The sequence below is a fragment of the Camelus dromedarius genome, chromosome 9 (genome assembly GCF_036321535.1).
Source record: "Camelus dromedarius isolate mCamDro1 chromosome 9, mCamDro1.pat, whole genome shotgun sequence".
Lineage (NCBI taxonomy): Eukaryota > Metazoa > Chordata > Mammalia > Artiodactyla > Camelidae > Camelus > Camelus dromedarius.
The window spans coordinates 68,512,503-68,534,453 of NC_087444.1; the positions used below are offsets into that span (position 1 = coordinate 68,512,503).

Here is a 21,951-nt window from a genome sequence, read left to right on the forward strand (position 1 = left end):
AGCATCCTTTTCCTGTCCAAAACATAGAAACCCTTCCTTTAGGAATGACTTAATTCTTAAAATGACTGTTACCTAAAGCCCCAGTGTTTACTGAAGACTATCCAAACCACCTTGGGCACTAGATCCTCTATACCAATCATGAAGGTGTAGGCCCTTCTCTAGGCCTAGGGAGGGAAAGTTAGGGGACTTCTGGTATTTTCTGAGTTTGTGTCTATCTGGTCCAAGGACTGCAGGCCACAGGCTTTGTTTGTTCTGTATAGTGGTTCATTGTTGCTGTTTGAATGTGAATTAGTTCCCAACACTTAAAAATAGGGAAATTTGATTTAAAAATCCAGATTTCTGGCTCCTCTTAAAAAGAAAATCTAGGGGGAGAGTATATCTTAGTGGAAGAGCATGTGCTTAGCATGCACCAGATTGTGGGTTCAGTCTGCAGTACCTCTATAAAAAAATAAAAATTTAAAAAAAAAACCTAATTACCTCCCCTCCCCACCAAAAAAAGAAAATCTAAGCACTAACAGTACTAGACCCACTTTCCCACGTGGCAGCAGTTGACTAAGGCTAAATAGTAACTTCTCTCTTTAGACAGGGTGTGTGCTTTCTAACTTACCGTAGTCCTCACCAGCCTGCTTCATTGAAACCCTAGCGTTGTAAGCATCATGTTTGAGATCCTGCTGTGTCCCAAAGCTTTGCTTCTAGCATTTGACTTGAGGGAATAAGCTGGATTAATGTTTAGTCAACAGTTTGGGGGTCACAGTACTGTTGCTTAGGAAAAGTAACAACCTAGTAAAAGTGTTTATAGGAAAGAGTGTGCACAGCTTTGGTCTGTTTGTGGATATGGTCATCTTTTTGCCATAAATGCTGTTGGCATAGCAAACCTCCAGTCACAAATGTTCCTTCTGAAATAGTAACATGTCCTTCTATCTTATGGGTTGCCACCCAGTGAAGGAATCCCTCCCACTCCCAAGGGATGTTCATCCAGCCTCTGCTTGACCACTTCCAGCAGCCAGGGAGCTTATTACCTCCTCACATGGCAGCCAGTTCCATTCTTGGACAGAAACATTATTTTAAAATTCTTCCTTCTGTTGAGGCAGCTGCTGTCTCCTTAGGACTGAAAGCCACAAAATACTGGAGCTGGAAAGGGAAACTGATTTTTTCTAGCATATGAGCTACCACTCATTCGTCCTGTGTCCAGGGCAAACATTGGTAATCAATCACAGTACTCTTTCTCACTGAACCAGAAAGAAGAATGCAGCCTTAGATTTTTTTTTTATTAAATTTGTCTTTAAAAATTACAAAAGTAATATGTATTCACTTGCAACTAGTGAAATAGTACGAAGTTATACAAAGAGAGTGTTAATAATTTCTCCTTCTCTCCAAGATAACCAAAGTGAACAACATAGGATGTATCATTCTACACATTTCTCTCTATATATACATACATAGATATTCATATATAAGATATATAAGGGTTTTTTTTTTTCATTTTACAAAAATGGCATTATATTGTACATATTACTGTCCACTTAAGGACATTTCTTCAGGTTGGTAGTTAAAGATCAAACACTATACATAGGTATAGGTTTTATGTGTGTATTCTGCTATCAGAATCAAGCATGTTTTTAATTACTGCATAATATCCGCTGATGTGAGGTATACTCCAATTTAGTAATCATTCTCCATTGATGGATATTCCCATTGCTTCATTTCTTCAGGATCCTGCTCACCACAGTTTTCCAGGCAACCACTACCAATCGATTGGAGTTAGCCTGTGAAGTAAAACCCATTTGTCATGTCTGATCCAGTCTAGCTCCTTATCTCACACATTCTAGAGAAGGAAAACAGACTACCTCAAAGATTAAAATGAATCAGTAGCTGGGGCAAGACTAGAACTGAATTTTCTTGACTTTTAAGCGTTTCCCGTATCTCCTGTTGCCTCTCACTTAGAGCCATCTACCCTGGGTCTCCCCTGGAGTAAATAAATCTAATTCCTCTTCTGTGTGCTATTTGATATTTGAGATTAGTTATGCCATTCCTCCTGAGTGTTCTCTTTCCCAGGGGAAATTTCCTCAGTGCCTTCAAATTTTTCTCTTGGGACAAGGTTTCCATATCCCTTTACCATCCTTTGGGCCATTCTTTCTATCATCTTCTCCCCCAAGGGCTGAAGAAGTCCCTAGTGTGGCTTCCATGCTCGCCTTCTTCTTCATTCATTCATTCAGTAAATTTATGTTGAGCACCTTCTACGTGCCAGTCACTGTTCTGGGCACTGGACAGCTGTATAGCTTGCATTTTGGTGGGAAGAGAGAAACAACAAACATAAATAAGATGATATCTGAGGGTGCCAAATTATATAGAATAAATGAAATAGAATTAATATAGTAGAGTGACAGAGAGGGAGAGACTCCTTAGATTAGATAGGGAAGATCTCTATGAGGAAGTGACATTGAGCTGAGACCTGAGTTACAAGTAGGAGCCAGCCATAGATAGGTCTGGGGGAAGAGGATTCCAGTGAACAAGAAAGAACTTGTTACAGAATGAGGTTGGAGCGGCCACAGGAGCCTTGCAGGGGGTCCTGTAGGCATTTTATTTAAGTGCAGTGGGAAGTCTTTGGAGGATTTTAAGTCAGGGAGGCAACATTTGAGTTTCCTTTTTATTTTTTATTTTATTTATGTATTTATTTATTTTGAGTTCCCTTTTTAAAAGATTTCTGGGAAACTTGTTTAACTTGGAGCAAGACTTCATTTTCCCCCACGCTTTTCCTTGTTATAGCCAAAGGGATTAACAGCCAGGCGAGTTTGCTCTCTTCAGATGTCCCACTGAGGATCTATGAGGTGAGTCACAGCCATCGTCAGGTGTATCTCACAGCCCTTCTCAGCAGGAGCATGGAACTTCAGGGAGATGTCAGTAGCTGCCTGAGACCTGAGCCCAGCAAGTTCAATAGGTCTTTGTATGGAGTTCTCAGTCCTCTTGGCAACCAGAGGGGAATGGAGCCGAATGTGGTTTGGGGATGGAGCCAAGGGTACTGGTTGTAAGAGAGACACACAGGGGAAATGTGAGTGGAGACCTGGAGCTGGAGAAACCTAGAAAAAGGCTTCAGAGTACTGTCCAGAAAACAGTCAGCTGAAGAATAGGCCTGTTGTCTGCCCGGTTGACACAGCTCCTGTGTAGTTCCTGCCTAAGAGAGGAATTTGGACACCTTGCTTGGGAGGTTTTGACATTTGATGTGTCCCCTTCTCAGGTTGGCATCCTCTTGGCTCTTTGGAGTCTGGATGACAGTCTGGCATCTGTGGGAGCCAAGGAGACTTCCCAGTCCAAAGGGCTTGGGTCAGAAGTAGCCTTCATGGGAATGAGGAAGAAGGCTGGGAGAGATTCACTTCAGAGCAGAGATAGGTGGGATCTTAGAGATCAGAGTGGGAGAGCTGGGTTGGAGGAGACGAGATCCTTCCAGCCTGTTGGAGATCTTTGAAAAGGCCTCTATCCATGCCCCTACCCTTAGGCACCCAGACAATTACTGACCAGGTAGCTATCCACATACCTGAGATCTGCAGTAGGGTCACTACCTCACCACCCACTCATATCCTAGCTTTGTGCATCTTAGCTTGAAATAATGCAAAGAGCCCATAAGGTCCTTTCAGCAGGCGAGCAGTCACTCTATCCAACCCCCTGGAGGAGGTGGCCAGAGACCAGCAGGGTCAGGGCATATGCTCAGGGTCACATGTCTGCTTAGTCATGTCACCTGGGGCCAGGTCTCCATTAATTTAGAATTCTTCCCATAGTGTGCAGCCTCTCCTATTTCCTGTTTCTAAAAAAATCTTACCAACTAACTCTGCTTTAAATCCACTTCTTTTGGCCCTGTGACAGCGAGGCTGGAGGGGCAGCATCTTCTTAGTCTAGGTCTCTGAGTCCCAGTCAAGCCTTTTCTCTGGATCTGTCAGTTGGAGGAGAGAGTTTGTTTAGTATCTCATGTTGGCTTCATCTTTCTCCTAGGAGCTCAGCAAAGCAGATACCCAGAAAGAGGAAGGCATGAGGCCTCCTTACCCCCTCAACCCACACTCACCAGGCTAGTTCTAGCCCTTTCATTCTATCTGACTCCCTTGCTTCCTTTTCCAGGAGCCTGGAGAGGCGTGGCTGGACCAAGACCTCCCCCAATGTGAGCAGGTGTCCTCCTCCCCTCACCACCTATTGCCACCACGCCAGGGAACGTCCTCAATCCCTGGTCCTCAGGGGAGAGGTAACAGGAGTCCGGAGCCGAGACCATGTGACGGCGCTGGCCCTCACCACCACCGTCCCCCCAACCCTGGCCCCAGGCCTGGCACCATGATGTTCCGAGACCAGGTGGGCATCCTTGCTGGCTGGTTCAAGGGCTGGAATGAGTGCGAACAGACAGTGGCCCTGCTGTCACTTCTGAAGCGGGTCACCCGCACCCAGGCCCGCTTCCTGCAGCTCTGCCTGGAGCACTCGCTGGCGGACTGCAATGACATTCACCTGCTGGAGTCGGAGGCCAACAGTGCTGGTGAGTCTCCACCCCTAGAGATGGGAACACAGCAGGAGGGAGATCTGGAACAGGAACAGGTGGCTGAGGAGGCCTACCCAACAATGGTGCTAAGAAATGTGGGCTCTAGTGGGTGGGGAGTCCCTGACCTCCCAAGTCATCATGATGGCTCACCTGGGGCTTTGTTGCCAAATATCCTCAGGCATGGAGTCGGGGACTCCTGGGGGAGTGTAGTACAAACTGGAAACTACTCATAGCAGAGGAAAGATTACATAGCATGGCTTGTCTGGGCAGCTGAAAGGAACAGGCTCAAATCATTACCTATGAAAGGGGGATGGAAGATGAGCATTAATTCATTTCTCAAGCTCCAGGACATCAGAGCTAGGAGGGAATTTTAGAACTCTTCCAAAATTCACAAGTCATCTTATACTATTCTTTACCCCTCCAAAGGTAGGTTGGACTTAAGGTATAAAAAGCTTGAAGAGAGTTTTGAATTTAGATATAATCCACATCAGTTCCCTGAGCACTCAAGTAGAGAAGTGCTCTCTATCCCGTGAGGTTGGCATTAGGGTAGATGAGCTAGGGTTCTCTAGAACCTCTCTCTAGGGCCCCAGGTGTAGACAGAAGTCAGTCCAGAGAACCATTTCCAGGGGCATCGCTGAAGCCATTCTGATCTTCTGGGCCTCCATAAGGCTGGATGGAGAGCTGTTGACCTTGGTGACAGGTGGGAGAGATGGAGGCCAAAGAAGAGGGCGAGTTAATGTGCACCTGAAAGCTAGCTGGGGATGGGACCCAGGGACCTCATAGAGAATGTTTCCAAACCTTTCCCACCTTCTTCCCCATGATAACAGTTCACAGTGAGCCTCTACAAGCCAAGTACTGGCTTTACTTATATAGCAACTTTGAAAGCAGTATTTTTTGGTGGCTCTAGAGTCAGACTTTTAGGTTTAAATCTCAGTTCTGTCACTTACCGTATAACCAAGTATCTTAACCATTCTGAGCCTTGGTTTCCTCATCTTTAAAATCAAGATGATACCTGTGCTTACCTTCTAGGTTAATTGTGAGCTCTGAGAACAGTGCTTGGCATGTAGTAAACACTCAATAAATGTCGGTTGTTTTTATTGTCAGTAGCTCGTTTAGTGTTCACAACAATCCCATGAGATAAGTAGTGAAACTGTCCCCATTTTATAGGTAAGGAAATCAGCATGGGCTGCTAGGCTTGGGTCCTGGGGACCCACAGATTTGCCTGGCTTCCCTCATCTTCCCAGGTACATTTGCCTTAGCAACAGTCATCTTTATTTTTCTAAATCTTTATGTATACATCACAGAAGCACCATGGTTGTGGGGGAGGACAGTTCCTTAGGCCAGGAGTCACATCCGCTTAAGTCCCTGTCTGACAGACAGTGAGCAGCAGTGACCCACCTTGGCTACAGCAGGCTCAGAGCTCAGCCGTTTCACAACTCTCCCATCCTCCCCACCAGGAAGAGCTCCCCTCTGCTCTCTGTGGTTGTGGTATGTCTGCATCCCCAGAGTGGGGGCTCCTTTGTGGCAGGCCAGTGTCTTACACATCACCACCACCCCATCCTGAGCAGACAGTTGGATGAGCACTGAGTGCCAATCTTGGCTGTATGTCAGAATCACACTGGTACTGCTGTTTATTAGAGCATTTTTAGTTTTTGCTTTTGCTTTCAAAATTTGCCAGAAATCAAACCATATGAAAGGTGAAAAGTGGGGTCTTCCTTCCAGACTTCCACATTCCCAGTTTGTGTATGTCTTATGAGATACTCTGTACACATGTGAGTACATACGTGTTCTCCTTCCAGCTTTTTCATTTTTGGTTGTTTTAACTCAGCAGAATATCACCCATACTAACCAATTTGCTTTTTTCACTGAACAGTATTACTTGAAGATCATTCCATATTTGGCACATACATATGTACCTTGTTGTTAACGGCTGCTTGATGGTAAGAATAGGTAACAGAGAGCCTGACCTGTGTATCAAGCAGTGCTTTACCTTTATTACTCATGACCCTCAGAACAGCTCTATAAGGAAGGTCGTACAATCCCCCATTTTACAAATGAAACTGAAGTCTGCAGAGACTAGTGACTTGCCCTGGGTTGTACAGCTAGTCAGAGGTGGAGCTGGAATTTGACTTCAGAGTTCTTGCTCTTGATCAGTAGGCTCTACTGCATGGTGTGTTCTTATAAGGAGTGCTATAATGAGTACCCTTTAAGCATCTCTAAGGTAAATTCCTAGAATTTTTGTGGGACTGCTAGTTTGAAGTTATGTACATTTAAAATATTTTTTGTTACCACATTGCCCTTCAAAGACTTGGTACACTTTATACTGAGGACCATCCCAGATGGTTTGCATTAGATATTGGGGGTAAGGCCTGTCTTTGAGAATTGCTGTGGAATGACTTGACTAATGAATGAATATATGAATCAAGGTCTTTAGCTACAGCCCCATGTCAGATGGTGAGAATAAAGCAAGCTGATACTTAGGTGGATGGAGAGTTAGGGAAAACTTAGAAAGGGGGAAGAGAGGGAGAGTCGCAATATGTTCCAGAATCAGTAGGAAGCCTGCCAGGATTAGAGTAAAGTATGGCTGGAGAGGGAAGTGATCACAAAGGTTAATTCTGTAGGGCCTTGAATGCCTCTTCCCTAGTAGACATGTGGGCTCCAAGACTAAGGAGGCCTATGTCTCCTGTCTCATTCCTACCCTCAAGTAGAGCAGCCGCCCTGTCTTACTTGTGAAGAAAGGAGCTGTTTCCTGGGCTTGGGGGCTTGCCTTGTGGGAGGAGTTCTGCATCCTCCATTTTAACTCTTCTGTTTATTATGGCTTTCCCGTCCCGTTGTGTTACCCCATTTTGCGTCGTCAGAATCACCTGGTGAGAGAAAGTCAGATTCCTGGGCCCCCAGCCCATACCCACCAAATCAGAATCCTGAGAGGAGAGGCCTGGTAATGAGCACCCAGGTTCTTCTGCTGACCAGGCAGCTTGAGAGATGATGCTCTGCTAAATGATTCATTTGTCATGGGACACCCGGGAGTTCTAGATCCAGCTCTGCCACTAACACCTCTTGTGACCTGGGCCAGCCCTGTCCCTCTTGGGTCCTAGGATTCACATCTAGACAGTGAGGAGATTGTTCTAGATACTCTCTAAGTGCCTTCTGGGCTCTGAAATAATGCACCAAAGAAGGCAGAGCCACAGCCAAGCATATTACTTTCTTTGTTAGGGGTCCCAGCACATTCTTCTATAGGAATAATTCTTAGTATTTTATAGGATTGGTCCCTCAGAGAATCTCTGTCTCCTCCCCACCAAGATGTACACTTACCCACAGACTGAATCTTAGTTGGTCAACCAATTCCTGGATAAGAGTTGCCTGATACAGGATCTGAAGCTCTTCTTCAGCTTTTCAGATCCCTTCAGGCCAGGAGGGCTGAACAGTGAGGCAGATCCTTTGTCTTTTTCTGGGTTTGTACTCCATGTCCCACCCACCCAACTGCTCCTTCCTTCAGTTCTCCCAGGGAGACCCTGGGCTCAGATTTGAGTCTGGGTCAGAGCTGCCCACCTGCCCATCTCCTCAGAAAGAGCATTGAGTGCAGAGGGCTCGATCTAGGTGAGTGGGTCCCAACCCTGGCTTCATGTCAGAATCACTTTATGAAAAGAATCTGAGGTTTGGGTCCTATCTCCAGAGATTCTGGTGTTTTTTAAGCTGTTTGGCTCGTGTGTTGATCCAGTGGAGAAGTACTGGTCATGATGCTAACATTGGTTCTGAGTGGGCCAGGAAGGTGGTGAGGGTACTGTCCTGTGATCTACTGTGAGTGGAAAGTTGGGGTGTGGAAGAGGGCTCTGGTCTGTGCTGTCCATTCCTCTGAAGCAGCTCAGAGAGGGTAGCGAAGTCCCCCAGCCCAGGCAGCCAGTGTTAGCTGCATAGAAGCCAAATCTGAGACAACACCTGGGAACAGAAAAGCAACACCCCAAGGGTCACTGGAACAGGAAAAGAGAAGCCACAGGTTTCCCTTCGTCATTATCCCCGTTCCTTCTCTCAGTGCCTTCCCTGCCTGCTTGGAGCTCTAACAGTAATCCTAACCCTCTTCTTCCCTTCTTGATGCTGATGTGGGCCAGAAGGGTGGAGTCAGGGAAGCTGAAATCCCCTTGCCTCCCTGGTCCTATAGCTTCCTGAACCACATTTCCTGCATTTCTTCCCTCCTCCTATCCTCTGAGTCAGAGTCCCTGTATCCAGCAGGTTTAAGCCTCCCTCTCTGGCTTACTGAATCTGGGTGGGGAAACTGAGGTCAAGAGGGTGCTGTGTCTCAGTGAGTCACCCGAGCTCAACTCTGATGCCTCCACCCTCCCCTTCCAAGCTCTACTGACATAGTTCATCAAACAAAAATGTGAGCCCCCAGCCCTCCCCTGTTTGTGCGAGCTGGGATGAGGCATAGAAGGGCATGTTTGGAGCCAAACCCCAGCCCCTCTGACTGGTGCCTGAGGCTGCCACACTTGTTGCAACAGCCCAGCACATAAAAATGGGTTTGCTCTTATGGCAGTCTCCAAGGTATATATTGGCTCCTGTGACTTGCCAGGACCCAGGGTCATGACCCACTTAACTCTGGTCACCTGGCCAAGGAGAGCACTCATATTCGCAGTCTCCCTCGTCCTCTCTGGAGTCCAGGTTTGCAGCTTGGTGAGAAGCAGTCACTGGCGTCACGGCATTCCCCAGTCCCGTCCCCCACCCGCCCACCTCCAGAATTTCATCATTGCTTGTTGTGTCTCTAGCTCAGAGGAACTGGAGATGTGTCTGTTTTTGGTAAACAACTGCATAAAATTCCCCACCCCTGTCGGTAATCTGCAGGGGGAGGCCCAGATGTGCCCTATGTGAATTCTTCCCTCCAGCCCTGAAATAGCGTGGGCTCTAGATCTTAAACCAGGAACAAGGACAATAATAGTTAGAATTCGTGGAGGGCTTAACACATGTCAGGTGCTTTGCAGGATTCTCTTATTGAATCTTTACAACTAACTGTGCCGTAGGGGCTTTTACTATCCCCAGTGTACAAAAGAGGAGACCAAGGCTCAGAGAGGTTAAAGGACTGGCCCACAGTTATATTGACCTAGGTCGTGGAGGCAGAGCTGGATTTTGAATCCAGGCAAATTTGCCTGCTGACTTGTGCGCTTACTCGGTATGCTCTGCTAGAATATAAGACAGGGTGACCTGAGGTCAAGGGATCCTAGAGAGGACACACACAGACACCACTACCTTCCAGGAGACCATCTGGGTTCAATTGTGCAGGTATTCATTGGGCCTCTGCTGTGCCTCAACTCTGGGCCAGACTTTTCTAATCTGGGCAGGAAACTAGAAGTTCCATCCCCACCCATCATCTGCAGCCCCAGCTGGGCTCACCCCAAGGGGACTGAGGCTGTGCAGATTCCTTGGACCAATTCTAGTGCTCACTGATGCTTCCCAATCATGGAGGCCCGCCCTCCCCAGCACACCACCTCACAGATACATGAACACACATTTTCCTAGGGTCAGCCTCCATTCGTCCCAAACTCTCCCCTTTCTCTACAGTAGAACAAGGTCCTTCATTGAGCCCAGTCCTTGGGGCTATTCTGTCACATCCCCTGGCAGTACCAGAGGAGAAGCTGTGTCCCTTAGCCCTGGGGTCCTGGCAGTACTCTGGGGTGGGGGAGGGACTAGACAAGGCTTCTCTATGTCCCAGAGCTACCCTGCAAGGCCAAAACAACAGCGATTGAGGGCATCAGGGTAGGGCTAAAGGGGTAGTCGACTCTGCTGGAGGGGAAGGGAGAAAAACACCAATCATTGAATCACATACTGAGTGCTTACTGTGGGCAGACTCTGTCAGGTGTTTTACATGCATTGTCTGCCTAAATCCTCTCAGCAGCCCTGCAATCCCTCTTTTACAAAGGAGGAAACATATTGCCGAGGCAACTGCACGATACAGCTGGGGTGCAAGTCCTTGAGTTTCTGTCCCTAATCTAAACACTATATTTCTTCTTCCTTCTCATCAAGAACTGAAAACTCAGGGACTAAGTCAGGGAAATGGGGTACCAGTGAATTCCTTCCCATGTGATCCAGTGACATATGGAGGTGGGACAGCGTGAAAGGTGAAGGCTTCCTGAAGTCAGGAAGGATTGTCCCACCATGGGAAGCTCTTTAGATACAGAGATGACCTAAGAGACAGCTTTGTGGTCGTGAGGAGCTGGTTTAGGAGAATATGAATGGAGAGGATCAAGCTTCCTAGCCTTGAGCGGCAGGTCCTCAAAGGGATCTGGAAAGCCAGGGACTGAGGAAGAAGATACGTGGCATTGGAGAGAGAATAGAGGATTGTGGCTAAAAGTTTTTCCCAATTCTGGAGGCAGACAGACCTGGGTTCAGATCTTGGCTCTGTTACTTTGGGTTAGTGACTTCACCTTCCCAGATCTATTTCCTCATCTGCAAAATGGGGGTGCTAAAAAAACAGGGTTGAAGTGAGGATAAAAAATGATCATGTTCTTAGCATGTATCTATACATAGTAAATGCTCGTTATTACTATTGTGTAGTATTACTACTAGTTCTATTTTGGCTAGTACTATGGGCATTGCACAAATTGATGACTCTGGACAAATAGATGAATGCCTAGAAGCTTGGGACAGTGAAGCCCAGGCCAAGAAAATATGGCCAGGAGTTGGGAGTTGTATGTGATTTATTTTCTTAGAGCTACAGATGTAAGAATTAGAAATTTATGTGAATTCCCAGGCCATAGATTTCCAAACAGGTCCTTAAGAGAAAGAGATGTGTGAAAAAGGTATTTCTCAGGTGCTTATGCAAGGCTCCCAGTGGCCAGGTGTCTCACCTATAGTGTGGGCAGAGGATACCAGAGGTCCTTCGAATGTTAAGTCTTAAGGAAGTTGGATTGAAACACCATCAGAGGCAGAGGGGTCTAGATCAGGGCTTGCTTGAAATCCAGATGCCTGGAATTCTGAGGCTCTCCTTATGTATATGCTCATTCACAGCCTCTGTGTTTCCTGGTCCAAGAGTTGGCTTGTGCCTTTAGAATCTGTAGGTATTTGAAAGGAAGGAGCCACTGTAAGATATAATAACCATGGTGTTAGGAGTGATAGCTGATGTTTACCCAGTACTTATTACTTTGTGCCATGGTCTTGTAGCAACCATGCCAGGTAGGAATGATTCTGAGCCCCACTTTACAGATAGAGAAAGTAGAGCTCAGTGAAGTGATCACATTTGCCCAGAGTCACATAATCAATAAGTAGGAGAGGAGAGACATAGCGATATCTCTCCCAGTTCCTTTTCCTCATCCACCTCTCTGGAGTCCTAGTTCTGTTTGGTTAGAGTCAGGTCCTTTGTCCCTTTCCAGGACCTCACAAATAGCCCAGTAGCTCACCTCTCAGAATTCCTTTGTTAGGTGTTTGAAAATCATCACCTTTGCTACAGATAAGAGCTCGGTGGCCCAAGAGTGAGGGCAGAGTTGGCCTCAGTCCTTGATGGTTGTTTCTTTTCTCAAGTGTTGATATTTCTGTCCTTTTCCCTTGCCCCATCAGTATAACCTGCCATCCTTCACTCCACTGAGCTAGTCATGGAAGTGGTAACAGGTTTTCAGGAAGGACAGTCGGACCTGTAACAGTTCCTTCCCAAGGCCACCATTGTGTGGCCTGCTTGGGGCCTTACTCTTGGGGAGCTGACTTCTGGGTAGAGAGAAGAAACTTCACTCATCTTCACAGGACAGACAAGCCCTCAGACCATGGGATATAAAGGAGAGGTCACCAGATCCTCATGACATGGAGTAGCCAGGGAAGGCTTTCTGGAGGAGGCTGGATTTAGGCAGTCTGTAAAAGACTTAGAATTTGGATAGGAGGAAGGAGACTGTTGCAGGCTAAAGCGTTGAATCTCAGCCTGCGTGTGGAAGCTTGGATGAATATGTCATGGAGAGAGCCCTGGGAAAGATGGGAGTGTCCTAAACTGAGTCTTTATCTGGAGGAATGGAGATGGAGGGGTGCCCTGAAAGTGAAGGTGATGTTGGACTAGGAGCTCTTGAACTTGAGACTGTTGGTGCTGGTTGCCACTGTAAGCTTCTGGTCAGGAACAAGATATCCTGGTGTGCTTTAGGAAGATAAATCCATCTGGGTGTATGGGATGAATTGGAAGGGGAGACTAAAGGCTGAGTGTCCCGTTTAAAAAGCAACAGAAAGCATTTATTAAACATGTTCTGTATGCCAAGCCACTTCCCATTCTCTGTTAACTCATTCAATCTCAGAGCAACACTTTAAATTGGGTAATGTTAACTATCTTCAGAATTTTTCAGGTGAGGACACCAGTACTCTGTGAGGTTCAGGTCCAGCTAGTAAGCTGAGGAGTCCAGACCATCTGATTCCAGAGCCCAAGTTTTTAACCACTGTATTCCATTGTCCTCCAAGTCAGAAAAGCAGCTTTTTTGATTGTCAGGGGCAAGGGGGTAGAGGTCATGAAGATGAAGTGGGGATAGCAAGAACAGGCCTGGGGGCAGCAGGAGGAGCTCAGATTCCGGAGTAGCAAGTTGGGCTGATTAGGAGCCACAGCAGGTTTCTGAGAGTAGGAGTGGTAGAACCAGAAAAAATTACTCTGAAAGCAGGGTGAGTGTGTAGATATCACCTATATGAGGGACAAGGTCGTGGTCATGAAAGGGGAAGGGAAAGGAGATTGGAACTGAGGGAACAGGCTGTAGGGACCTCTCCTAGTTTTATAGTAGTCCCCCACCCTTGTTCCCCTGACATTCCCTCTTGTTCTCTCTGCAGCCATCGTCAGCCAGTGGCAGCAGGAGTCCAAAGAAAAGGTGGTGTCCCTCCTGCTGTCCCACCTGCCCCTGCTTCAGCCAGGCAACACGGAAGCCAAGTCGGAGTACATGAGGCTGCTGCAGAAAGTGCTGGCCTACTCAATCGAGAGCAATGCCTTCATCGAGGAGAGCCGCCAACTGCTCTCCTATGCCCTCATCCACCCAGCCACCACACTGGAGGACCGCAATGCGCTGGCCCTCTGGCTAAGCCACTTGGAAGAGCGTCTGGCTGGCAGCTTCCGCACCCGACCTGAGCCTACCTACCACTCGCGCCAGGGCTCAGATGAGTGGGGAGGCCCTGCAGAGCTGGGCCCCGGGGAGGCAGGGCCAGGCTGGCAGGACAAGCCACCCCGGGAAAATGGACACGTGCCCTTCCATCCACCCAGCTCAGTGCCGCCAGCCATCAACAGTATTGGGAGCAACGCAAACGCAGGTGAGGAGGTGGGAGTCCTGGGAGGCCGTGCTTACTTGAAAAGGGTCAGACTGGGTTCTCTGTTTACTCGCTCTGTGGCCCTGAGCAAGTCACATAACCTCTCTGGGCCTCAGTTTTGTGAGGCAGTGCAGAGGTTGTGAAGTGGCATTCCCAGAGTTATTTCTGATCTGCAGATATGTTTTATTGAGCTCAAACTCAACAAAACTTTGGTTTCATTTTGTTGCGCTTTTCAATAAATTTGCCAATATAAGGAGTTGGGAATTTTCCCCTAAAAATCCAGATTTCAGCTTCTCTTGAAAATTCAAAAGATCTGACAACTCAAGGCCTGTGTTCCTGGTGACAATGATAAGATGGAGTTGAATATTGGTCACTACCTTTAGACCCTGCACATGTGTCCCAGTCAGCTTCTGCCCCTACCACCACACTCTGGGCATGTGTAATACCTGCCTGGCCTCTGAAGGCTTTGAGTTGATCACCATAATTTGAGGTCCCTTCCAGCTCAGACATTCCAGATTTTTGTAACTGGCCCCAGCTTACAGCCTCATTTCTGAGAAATGTATATTTGTAAGCCTGTTCATATAAAGATGTAACGCATGCTACAAGGCATTAATAATAGTAGGTAACATTGTTGAGCACTGACTGTGTTGGGTACTCTTTTATAAGCACTTTCCAGACATGATCTCATTTAATCCTCATCACAGCCATATCATTAGTCCCATTCTACAGATGAGAGCACCGAGACTCAAAGAGGTGAAGTCATGTATTCAAGGTCACAGAACAAGTGGTGGAACTGGCCAAGGTTTGGACCCAGGCAATCTGATGCCAGCGTTTGCCTCTGTCCAGTATGCTATCGTCCTAACTAAGTGGTCTCAAAAGGGCTTAGTAAGCACCCCCAAAGACTGGGGTGAGCAGGAGGAGCTGGTATTGCAGTGAGTTGTTGAAGTGAACAGGATAAGGGAGAGTGGCATTTCCAAGGCTTAGTAAGGTGACATGACTTATTCAAGGCAAGGGGTTTCCAAGATTTAACCTCAGGGTAGCCAGCCCCCTTCAGCAGGTACTGGTTAAAGCAGGCCAGGAGAGGGAGAGGGTGGCCGTGAAATGTCATCTGTGCCAGTGGTTGGTGTGAACCCTGGGTCTTTGGTACCTAGCTGTGTTGCACCAGGTACACATCAGTTACCCCTGAGCTTCATTTTTTCCCCAGTTGAATATGGATGTCCTGGTCACCTGCCTCCCTCACGGATGCTGGCAAGAATCAGGGAAGATAGTGGAATAGAGGGGCATTTCCAGGAACTTTTAGTTCCAACCCAAAGTGTCTTGGACCTTGTTTTCCAGTCTTGGAGCATGACAGTTCCTGAGTCCAGGTTGGGAGGATGTATTAATAATGATAATTCTAACTAAAATATATTCAGTGTTTAATCTTTGCCAGTAGCTGTTCCGAGAGGTTTATACCTGTAAATTCATTGGTTGAGTCACAGAAAAGTCACTTGCCCATGGTGGTGTAGCCAGAATTTAAATCCAGGCAGTCTGGATCCACAGCTCATGTTCTTTACTACTCTGCTACACTGCCTCCATCTAAAAGTCACCTTCCTGAAGATGCTCAGACCTCATCAAGAGGACGGGTCATCCATGCAGGGTGCCCATTCATTTCTTCCCTTCCATGATGGGGACAGTAGCTTTTAAAAGACCACGCTGGAATAATGTCGGATAGGGGATTTGAACCAGAAGAGAGAAGGGAGTTGGGCATTCCAGGTAGAGGACATAGCATGAATTGAAGGCATAGGGGTGGCAAATAGGAGGGGACAGTATGCAGACAAGTCTGGCTGGGATAAAGAGGTGCAGGGATTCAAATGAGTAATAGCAGTAGCAAATATTCATGTTTACCATGTGCCTGCCCCTGTGCCAAGGACTTCATGTGGAAATGGAGGCAGAGGGAGAAAATGAAGTGACTTGCCGAGGATCATGAAGTTAATAGATGGCAGAGCCAGAATTTGAACTCAGGTCTGCTTGATTCTCAGATCTCAGTATGTTAGGGCCACATTCTGGGGGCCTTGAAGGCTGGGATGAAGCTTTCCAATTTCAATTTTAAGCAGTTGCAGGAAACAGGAAGCCATTAAAATATTTTTGAGTGGGGAGCAAGGATTGGCCTGTAAGGGCAGGCAGGGTGGGTTTGGGGTGCTGCCAAGGACAGACCAGGGTTTCTTGGAGAGTGTGAGGCCCTGGATCTCTGACCAGCATTCCTGTTTTTATAGTTCTCATGCAGTGGCCAACCTCTACCCCAGTGCAGGGTCAAGCAGGGCTCCTCAGGAACTGCACAGTCATTCCAATCAGGATAACTTCCTGCCCTCTCAGCCTTGCCTGCCCCCTTGACTGAAAAGGGAGGAAGGAGGAGGCCAGGGGCACCAAGACAGGCCAAAAAAGGCCTGTGTTGAGGGTTCCCCACTCCCTCAGGACTCAGAAGGTGCCATCTTCTTCTGGGAGTCCAGAGCCTTGGGAGGAGCCCCATGCAGAAGAACCCTAGAGGTCACAGATAGGGGTGGAGGGTGTCCTTAGTGGGTAGGTCAGTGCACTACCTTGTCCCTCAGGTGACTTCCTGGCTAGGAGCATAGGTACTGTCACAGATAAGGGAAGATGCTTTGGGGCCTATACCCAGGCTGGTCGTCCTTCCAGGGTTGAGTATCAGTGTAGCACTGGCAGGAATCCCAGCCTTTCCATCAGAAACAAGGTGGGGGTTCTTCTGTCTCTGCCTCCAAACTCTATGGGAACTGGGGCAAAGGACTTCTGTTCCCTGGGCCTCGGTGTTCTCACCTACTCAAGGTGAGGTTTCTTTGGCTTATTTCTTTTTCTTTCTTTGACTTGAGATACTTCTAGATTTCCTATGTCAAGCTCAGAGGCACCCTTAGGATGGTGGGTCCCCTCCTTTTGGACTCCGTGAAACTTTGGGCACTCCTGTGTATCATGCCCTCGTCAGGGGATGCAGAAATGATTGAGTAGGCTTGCTGCCATCCTACACAAGCCCAGAGTCTAGTGAAGCAGGCTAGTGAACGGGGTAGTAAGTGCTGGGCTTGAGGTAGCAGCACACGGGCCCAGGGAACACAGAGGAAGGAGTCACAGAAGAGGACATACTTGAGCCAGGAGGAAGGCGAGCATGGCTGGCAGATAAGGGTGGAAGAATGGTGTGCTCAGGAGAGGGAGTAGCACATGTAAAGGTCTAGAAGTTCCTGGGAACCTGCCCTGTCCTGAGAATGGTTAAAAATCAATTTGGATCCCCTTTCCTGTCTCCAGAATGGGATGGATGGAGGATGTGAAACATCCTGCGGAAGAGGGCCTGGATTCACCCTGATTCGGGCTCAGTACAGAAAAAAGTCATTTGGAGGTGATAGAGCCCAATAACAGAGGTGTTGAGGAAGCACTTTATGTCCTTCATTCATTGCTTTACAAGTAGTTATGAAGAACCTCTTGTCATCAAGGCTCCACTGTGGTGACTAAGGACACAATGATGTTTAAGACAGGACAGGTCCCTGCTGTCACAGATCTTGTAGGAACGTACAGTTAATAAACAAGTGAACAGATAATTGATAAGGTCACTTGAAGTTGTGATAGGTGCTGTAAGAAAGGTAAGACACAGTAATGTGATAGAGTAACCAGGGTTGGTTGGGGGGCAGCTGCTTACTATTGAGGGTTCAGGGAAGGCCTCAGAAGAGGTGATACTTGCCTGAGATGAGACCTGGAGGAGCCAACTGCTAAGATCAGGAGGATAAGAAGGAGGAGCAAGTGCAGAAGTCCTGAGGCTGGAACAAGATTGAGTGTTCAGGAACAAATTGGGGGTGGGGGTGGGCAAAGGCTAGAAAGGCTTGAACCAAAAGGGTAAGCTACGGGAGATGAGAGGTCAGTGAGAAGCCAGAGATAAGCAGGGCCCAGGGCCTACAGGGACCTGTGTGTGGAAAAGTTTGAATTTCATTCTCAGTGTGAAGGGAAGCTATAGGTAGGATCTAATCAGGGACTGACTGGGTCAGATTTGCATTTTAAGAAGGATCCATGTGGCTGCTGTGAGGTGAATAGACTATATGGGGCAAGAACAAAGGCAAGAAACCGATGAGGAGGCTGTGGCAGTAACTCCTACTAGGGATACCAGTGACTTGGTCCAGCGTGCTAGCAGAGAAAATGGAGAGTTCAGAGGAGTGGCTGACAGCTGGCTGACCAGTTGGGTGTGGGGAAATGAGGGAACCATCAGTACCTGGTGGGCAATTCCCCTCAGACCCCAGGGTCCTTTCCCCTTGTTGGATTCTACAGCTGAGCTGCCATCCATAGCACTGCCCGGGGAGAGGGGGTGGGGGCATGGTCTCCTGTGATCAGATCCCCAAGTCTGACCTCTTGCCTCTCTCTCCACCTCTGGCCAGGTCTCCCCTGCCAAATCCACCCCAGCCCGCTGAAGCGCTCCATGTCACTCATCCCCACAAGCCCCCAGGCCCCTGGTGAGTGGCCAAGTCCAGAGGAGCTTGGGGCCCGGGCTGCTTTCACTACACCAGACCACGCACCCCTCTCGCCCCAGAGCAGCGTGGCCTCCTCTGGCAGTGAGCAGACGGAGGAGCAGGGCTCCAGCCGGAACACTTTCCAGGAGGACGGCAGTGGCATGAAAGGTACAGTGGGGGAGGGTAGCACTAGGACCCTCCTCCAGAGGCTTCTGCAGAATTTAAAGGGACCTTGAGCTGCCACCCTGCCTTCCTGTCCCTCCCCCACTCAATTCTTCCCCTCCCCCCCAGAGAAGGCGATTAGACAGTCCCTGCACTTAGGGCTCAAGCCTGAGCAGAGAGACCCTCACAAGCCCCAGTCTGATCGGAGAGAAGCCCCTGCCCTCAGACACCCCAGTCTGAGAAGAAAGCCAGGACACAGAGGTAACTGATGGAACAGAGTTTCCAGGAATACTTGTAAAAACATCAGAGGTCATCTTAGTACATATCCAACTGAGCAGCTCAGAAGGGTCGGGTGTCCTGGTCAGGGAAGGCCACCTGGAAGGGTCTGACTGGGCAGAAGAATTAGCAGCTTATGGACACTTGGCTTTTCCATACCCTCTTCCAATTTACTTCAGCTTTTAAGGCTGTCTGTGGCTTATGCCTGGTCTTTCCCCACAGCTGTCACCAGGACCAGACTCCTGACCTTCTGCCCTCCCTCCCTTTCTGCAGATGTGCCCTCATGGCTCAAGAGCCTCCGCTTGCACAAGTATGCGGCCCTCTTCTCACAGATGAGCTACGAGGAGATGATGACACTGACTGAGCAGCACTTGGAGTCTCAGGTGACGCTAAGGGGACCATTAGGGCAGGGTTGGGGGCAGCACCATTTTGACATTACCCTTGCAGCCCAAACAAACCTTTTCCATCTCTTTGGGCCTTGTTGGGGCACCCCAAGTACCTCAACCTCCCATTTCCAGCTCCCTCTCCCCTTCTGCTCCTACCACAGAATGTCACCAAAGGTGCCCGCCACAAGATAGCCCTGAGTATCCAGAAGTTGCGAGAGAGGCAGAGCGTTCTCAAATCCCTAGAGAAGGTGAGGACCGGGTATCCCCGTCTCCAAGGCCAGCTGGCTGCTCAGCGGTACCAGTGGCTGAAGGCTCTGGGTCAGTCTTGCTGCCCATGTGGCCTCCCCTTAGGGCCTCCCCAGCCCTAGGGAGCCAGGCTCTGGGGACCAAGTGCAAGTCAGTCGGATCACAGGGCTCACTTGCCTGTGGCTAAGATAAGGCGCTCTTCTCCCTGTCTCTCCTGGTGTGTATCTGCAGAATCTGTCTGTTGATTCAATCACTTCTTTTCTATTGCACTTTTCTATTTCTGTCTGCTCTTTCTTGTAGAACAGAGTGTCTCCTCTATGTGCATGATCTTTCCATTTCCTCTCTTTGTCGTCCACTCACTCTCCTTCCATACCTGCCTTGATCTGCATTCCTTTTTCCCTTTCCTTCCCACTTGCCTTCTGATTTTTACCCTCTCCTCCCAGCCCCAGTCTCGGTCCATATCTCTGGATCTGAATCTGGTTCCATCCTCGGTGGGACCTTGAGGCCCCAGCATTAGCCTACCTTCTCCTGGGCTCCATGGGATTCCACCATGAAGGGGAGAAGAGATAATGTGTGTGTACAGATGTGTGTCTGTATATGTGTGTGCTCTGACAGTGCCCTTACCTGCCTTCTCTATGTGCTGGAACACAGGGTCCTGCCAGCTTTCTCCAAGGGCTGTCTGACCCTGCTTTTGTAGTCATTATACATAGCTGTGAGGGCTGGCATGTGACCTGGGCTGTGTCCTCCCCACTCAGGATGTGCTGGAAGGCGGGAATCTGCGAAACGCTCTGCAGGAGCTGCAGCAGATCATCATCACCCCCATCAAAGCCTACAGTGTCCTCCAGGCCACTGTGGCTGCTGCCGCTGCCACCACCCCTGCTGTCAAGGATGGGGGCCGGGGGGAGCCACCGCTGCCAGGTGCTGAGCCTCCCCTGGCTCACCCCAGCACAGACAAGGGCAGTGAGGCCAAGGACCCTCCAGCTGCAGAGAGCTACCCTGCTCCACCAGCTCCAGCTTCCACTGATGGTAGTGAGCCAGCCCCAGCTCCCGTCGCCGACGGAGACATCCCCAGCCAGTTTACACGGGTGATGGGCAAAGGTGAGATCATACAGGGCCCAATAGGAAATTCTGGGGCAGGGAGCCAAGTGAACCCAGGCATCAAGGGTCAAATCTAATTTAAATGATGGGAGCAGAGCTTTTTAAAGTACCCTGGGGACTAGAGCACTGCAGAGAATGGTTAAGACTAAGGATGACAAGGCCCCTGCCCTCAGGTATGTCCAAGCTGATGGTAGGAGACAGCCCTTACCCTCAAAAGTGTCTCTATCCTGAGCAGAAGATGAGTCAGGGTGTTAGTGAAACTGCATATAGTAAAGAATGAACAGATAAGGCAAATCTATTGGTTCTTTCAAAGGGAACTGAAGTCCACCGGCTGGGTATGGTGAAGCTCTTAATGGGCTTGGCCTTTCTTAAAGCAGCATGGCATAGGCAACTTTACACGTGGGTCTGTATTCTTTCAGCTGTGTGACCTGGGACAAGTGACTCAACCCCTCTGAGCCTCAGGCTCCTCAGTCTAAAAATGCCTACACTGATGAGACTGTTGCAAGAGTTAAAAGGAGAAAAGGTGTCATTGACTTCGTATCTGCCTTATGCCAGGCACTATGACTGGCACTTTATATAGTCTCATGATAAGCCAGGTACAATGCTTGGCACATAGCTAGTACTTAACTTATCGAGCATGAGTTTCCTGACCCACTCTTTGTGCCATCCAGCTGTGGCTGGGGAAGCTGGAACATGGCAGAGGGCATGCTGGGGGCTAACCTCTTGCCCTTTCCCGTGTCCCCAAGTGTGCACCCAGCTGCTGGTGTCCCGACCAGACGAGGAGAATATCACCAGTTACCTCCAGCTCATCGAGAAGTGCCTGAGTCATGAGGTAAGGCCTTCTCTAGGGCTTCCAAGAGGGGAAGGGCTGCCCAGTCACTCTCAAGACCAACATTCCTTATGTGGCCAACAGTGTCCTGCCTGGCTGGCCCCGCCCACCTCTCCAGCCCTCATCGCCCCCATGTTGTGTTCAGTGGATGCCCTGAGCTCTCCTTCTCAGATTCAAACATAATCTTCTCTGAAGGCTGAGCCCCCCTCCCTCCTACTGGTCCCTCAGCTCTCAGTTCAGATGTTTGTATCTCAGGGATGTCTTCACCGGCCCTCATAACATCAGGTTTCTTATGCCTCCTATGCTTCTCCTCACAGCACTTAGCACAGTTATGATTGTGTATGTGTCTTCTCCCCAACTAAACTGTAGGCTCTGTGAGCACAGGTCACCTCTTTGTCCCAGCATTGCCCAGCACAGGGCAGGCAGTTGATAAATATTTGAGCAAATGGATAGAAAGCAGATCTGCAAGAAGCACACACACACACCCCTTCCCCCGCTGATTCTAGGCTTTCACCGAGACGCAGAAGAAACGGCTGCTGTCCTGGAAACAGCAAGTGCTGAAGCTCCTCCGGACCTTCCCGCGCAAAGCCGCACTAGAGATGCAGAACTACCGGCAACAGAAAGGGTGGGCAGGCGGCCAGGGCACAGGGACCTTCCTTCCCTACACCCTTGTTGGTTAACAGATAGTGCTTAGAGGGGTGATTGTGTTATGGGCTGGGAATTGGTTCTGTT

The 21,951-nt window shown here is 48.8% G+C and overlaps 1 protein-coding gene across 1 annotated transcript in view; it reads left to right on the forward strand.

Moving 5' to 3' along the window:
• Positions 1-21,951, forward strand: part of SAMD4B (sterile alpha motif domain containing 4B) — a 37,176-nt gene that overhangs the window by 8,470 nt on the left and 6,755 nt on the right. Inside the window, exons 2-9 of the mRNA XM_031458677.2 lie at positions 4,108-4,510; positions 13,283-13,753; positions 18,151-18,390; positions 18,934-19,043; positions 19,208-19,294; positions 20,048-20,390; positions 21,137-21,222; positions 21,726-21,844. Of these exons, the coding sequence (XP_031314537.1) occupies positions 4,315-4,510; positions 13,283-13,753; positions 18,151-18,390; positions 18,934-19,043; positions 19,208-19,294; positions 20,048-20,390; positions 21,137-21,222; positions 21,726-21,844 (1,652 nt within the window). The 5' untranslated portion in view covers positions 4,108-4,314. The remainder of the gene's footprint in view (positions 1-4,107; positions 4,511-13,282; positions 13,754-18,150; positions 18,391-18,933; positions 19,044-19,207; positions 19,295-20,047; positions 20,391-21,136; positions 21,223-21,725; positions 21,845-21,951) is intronic.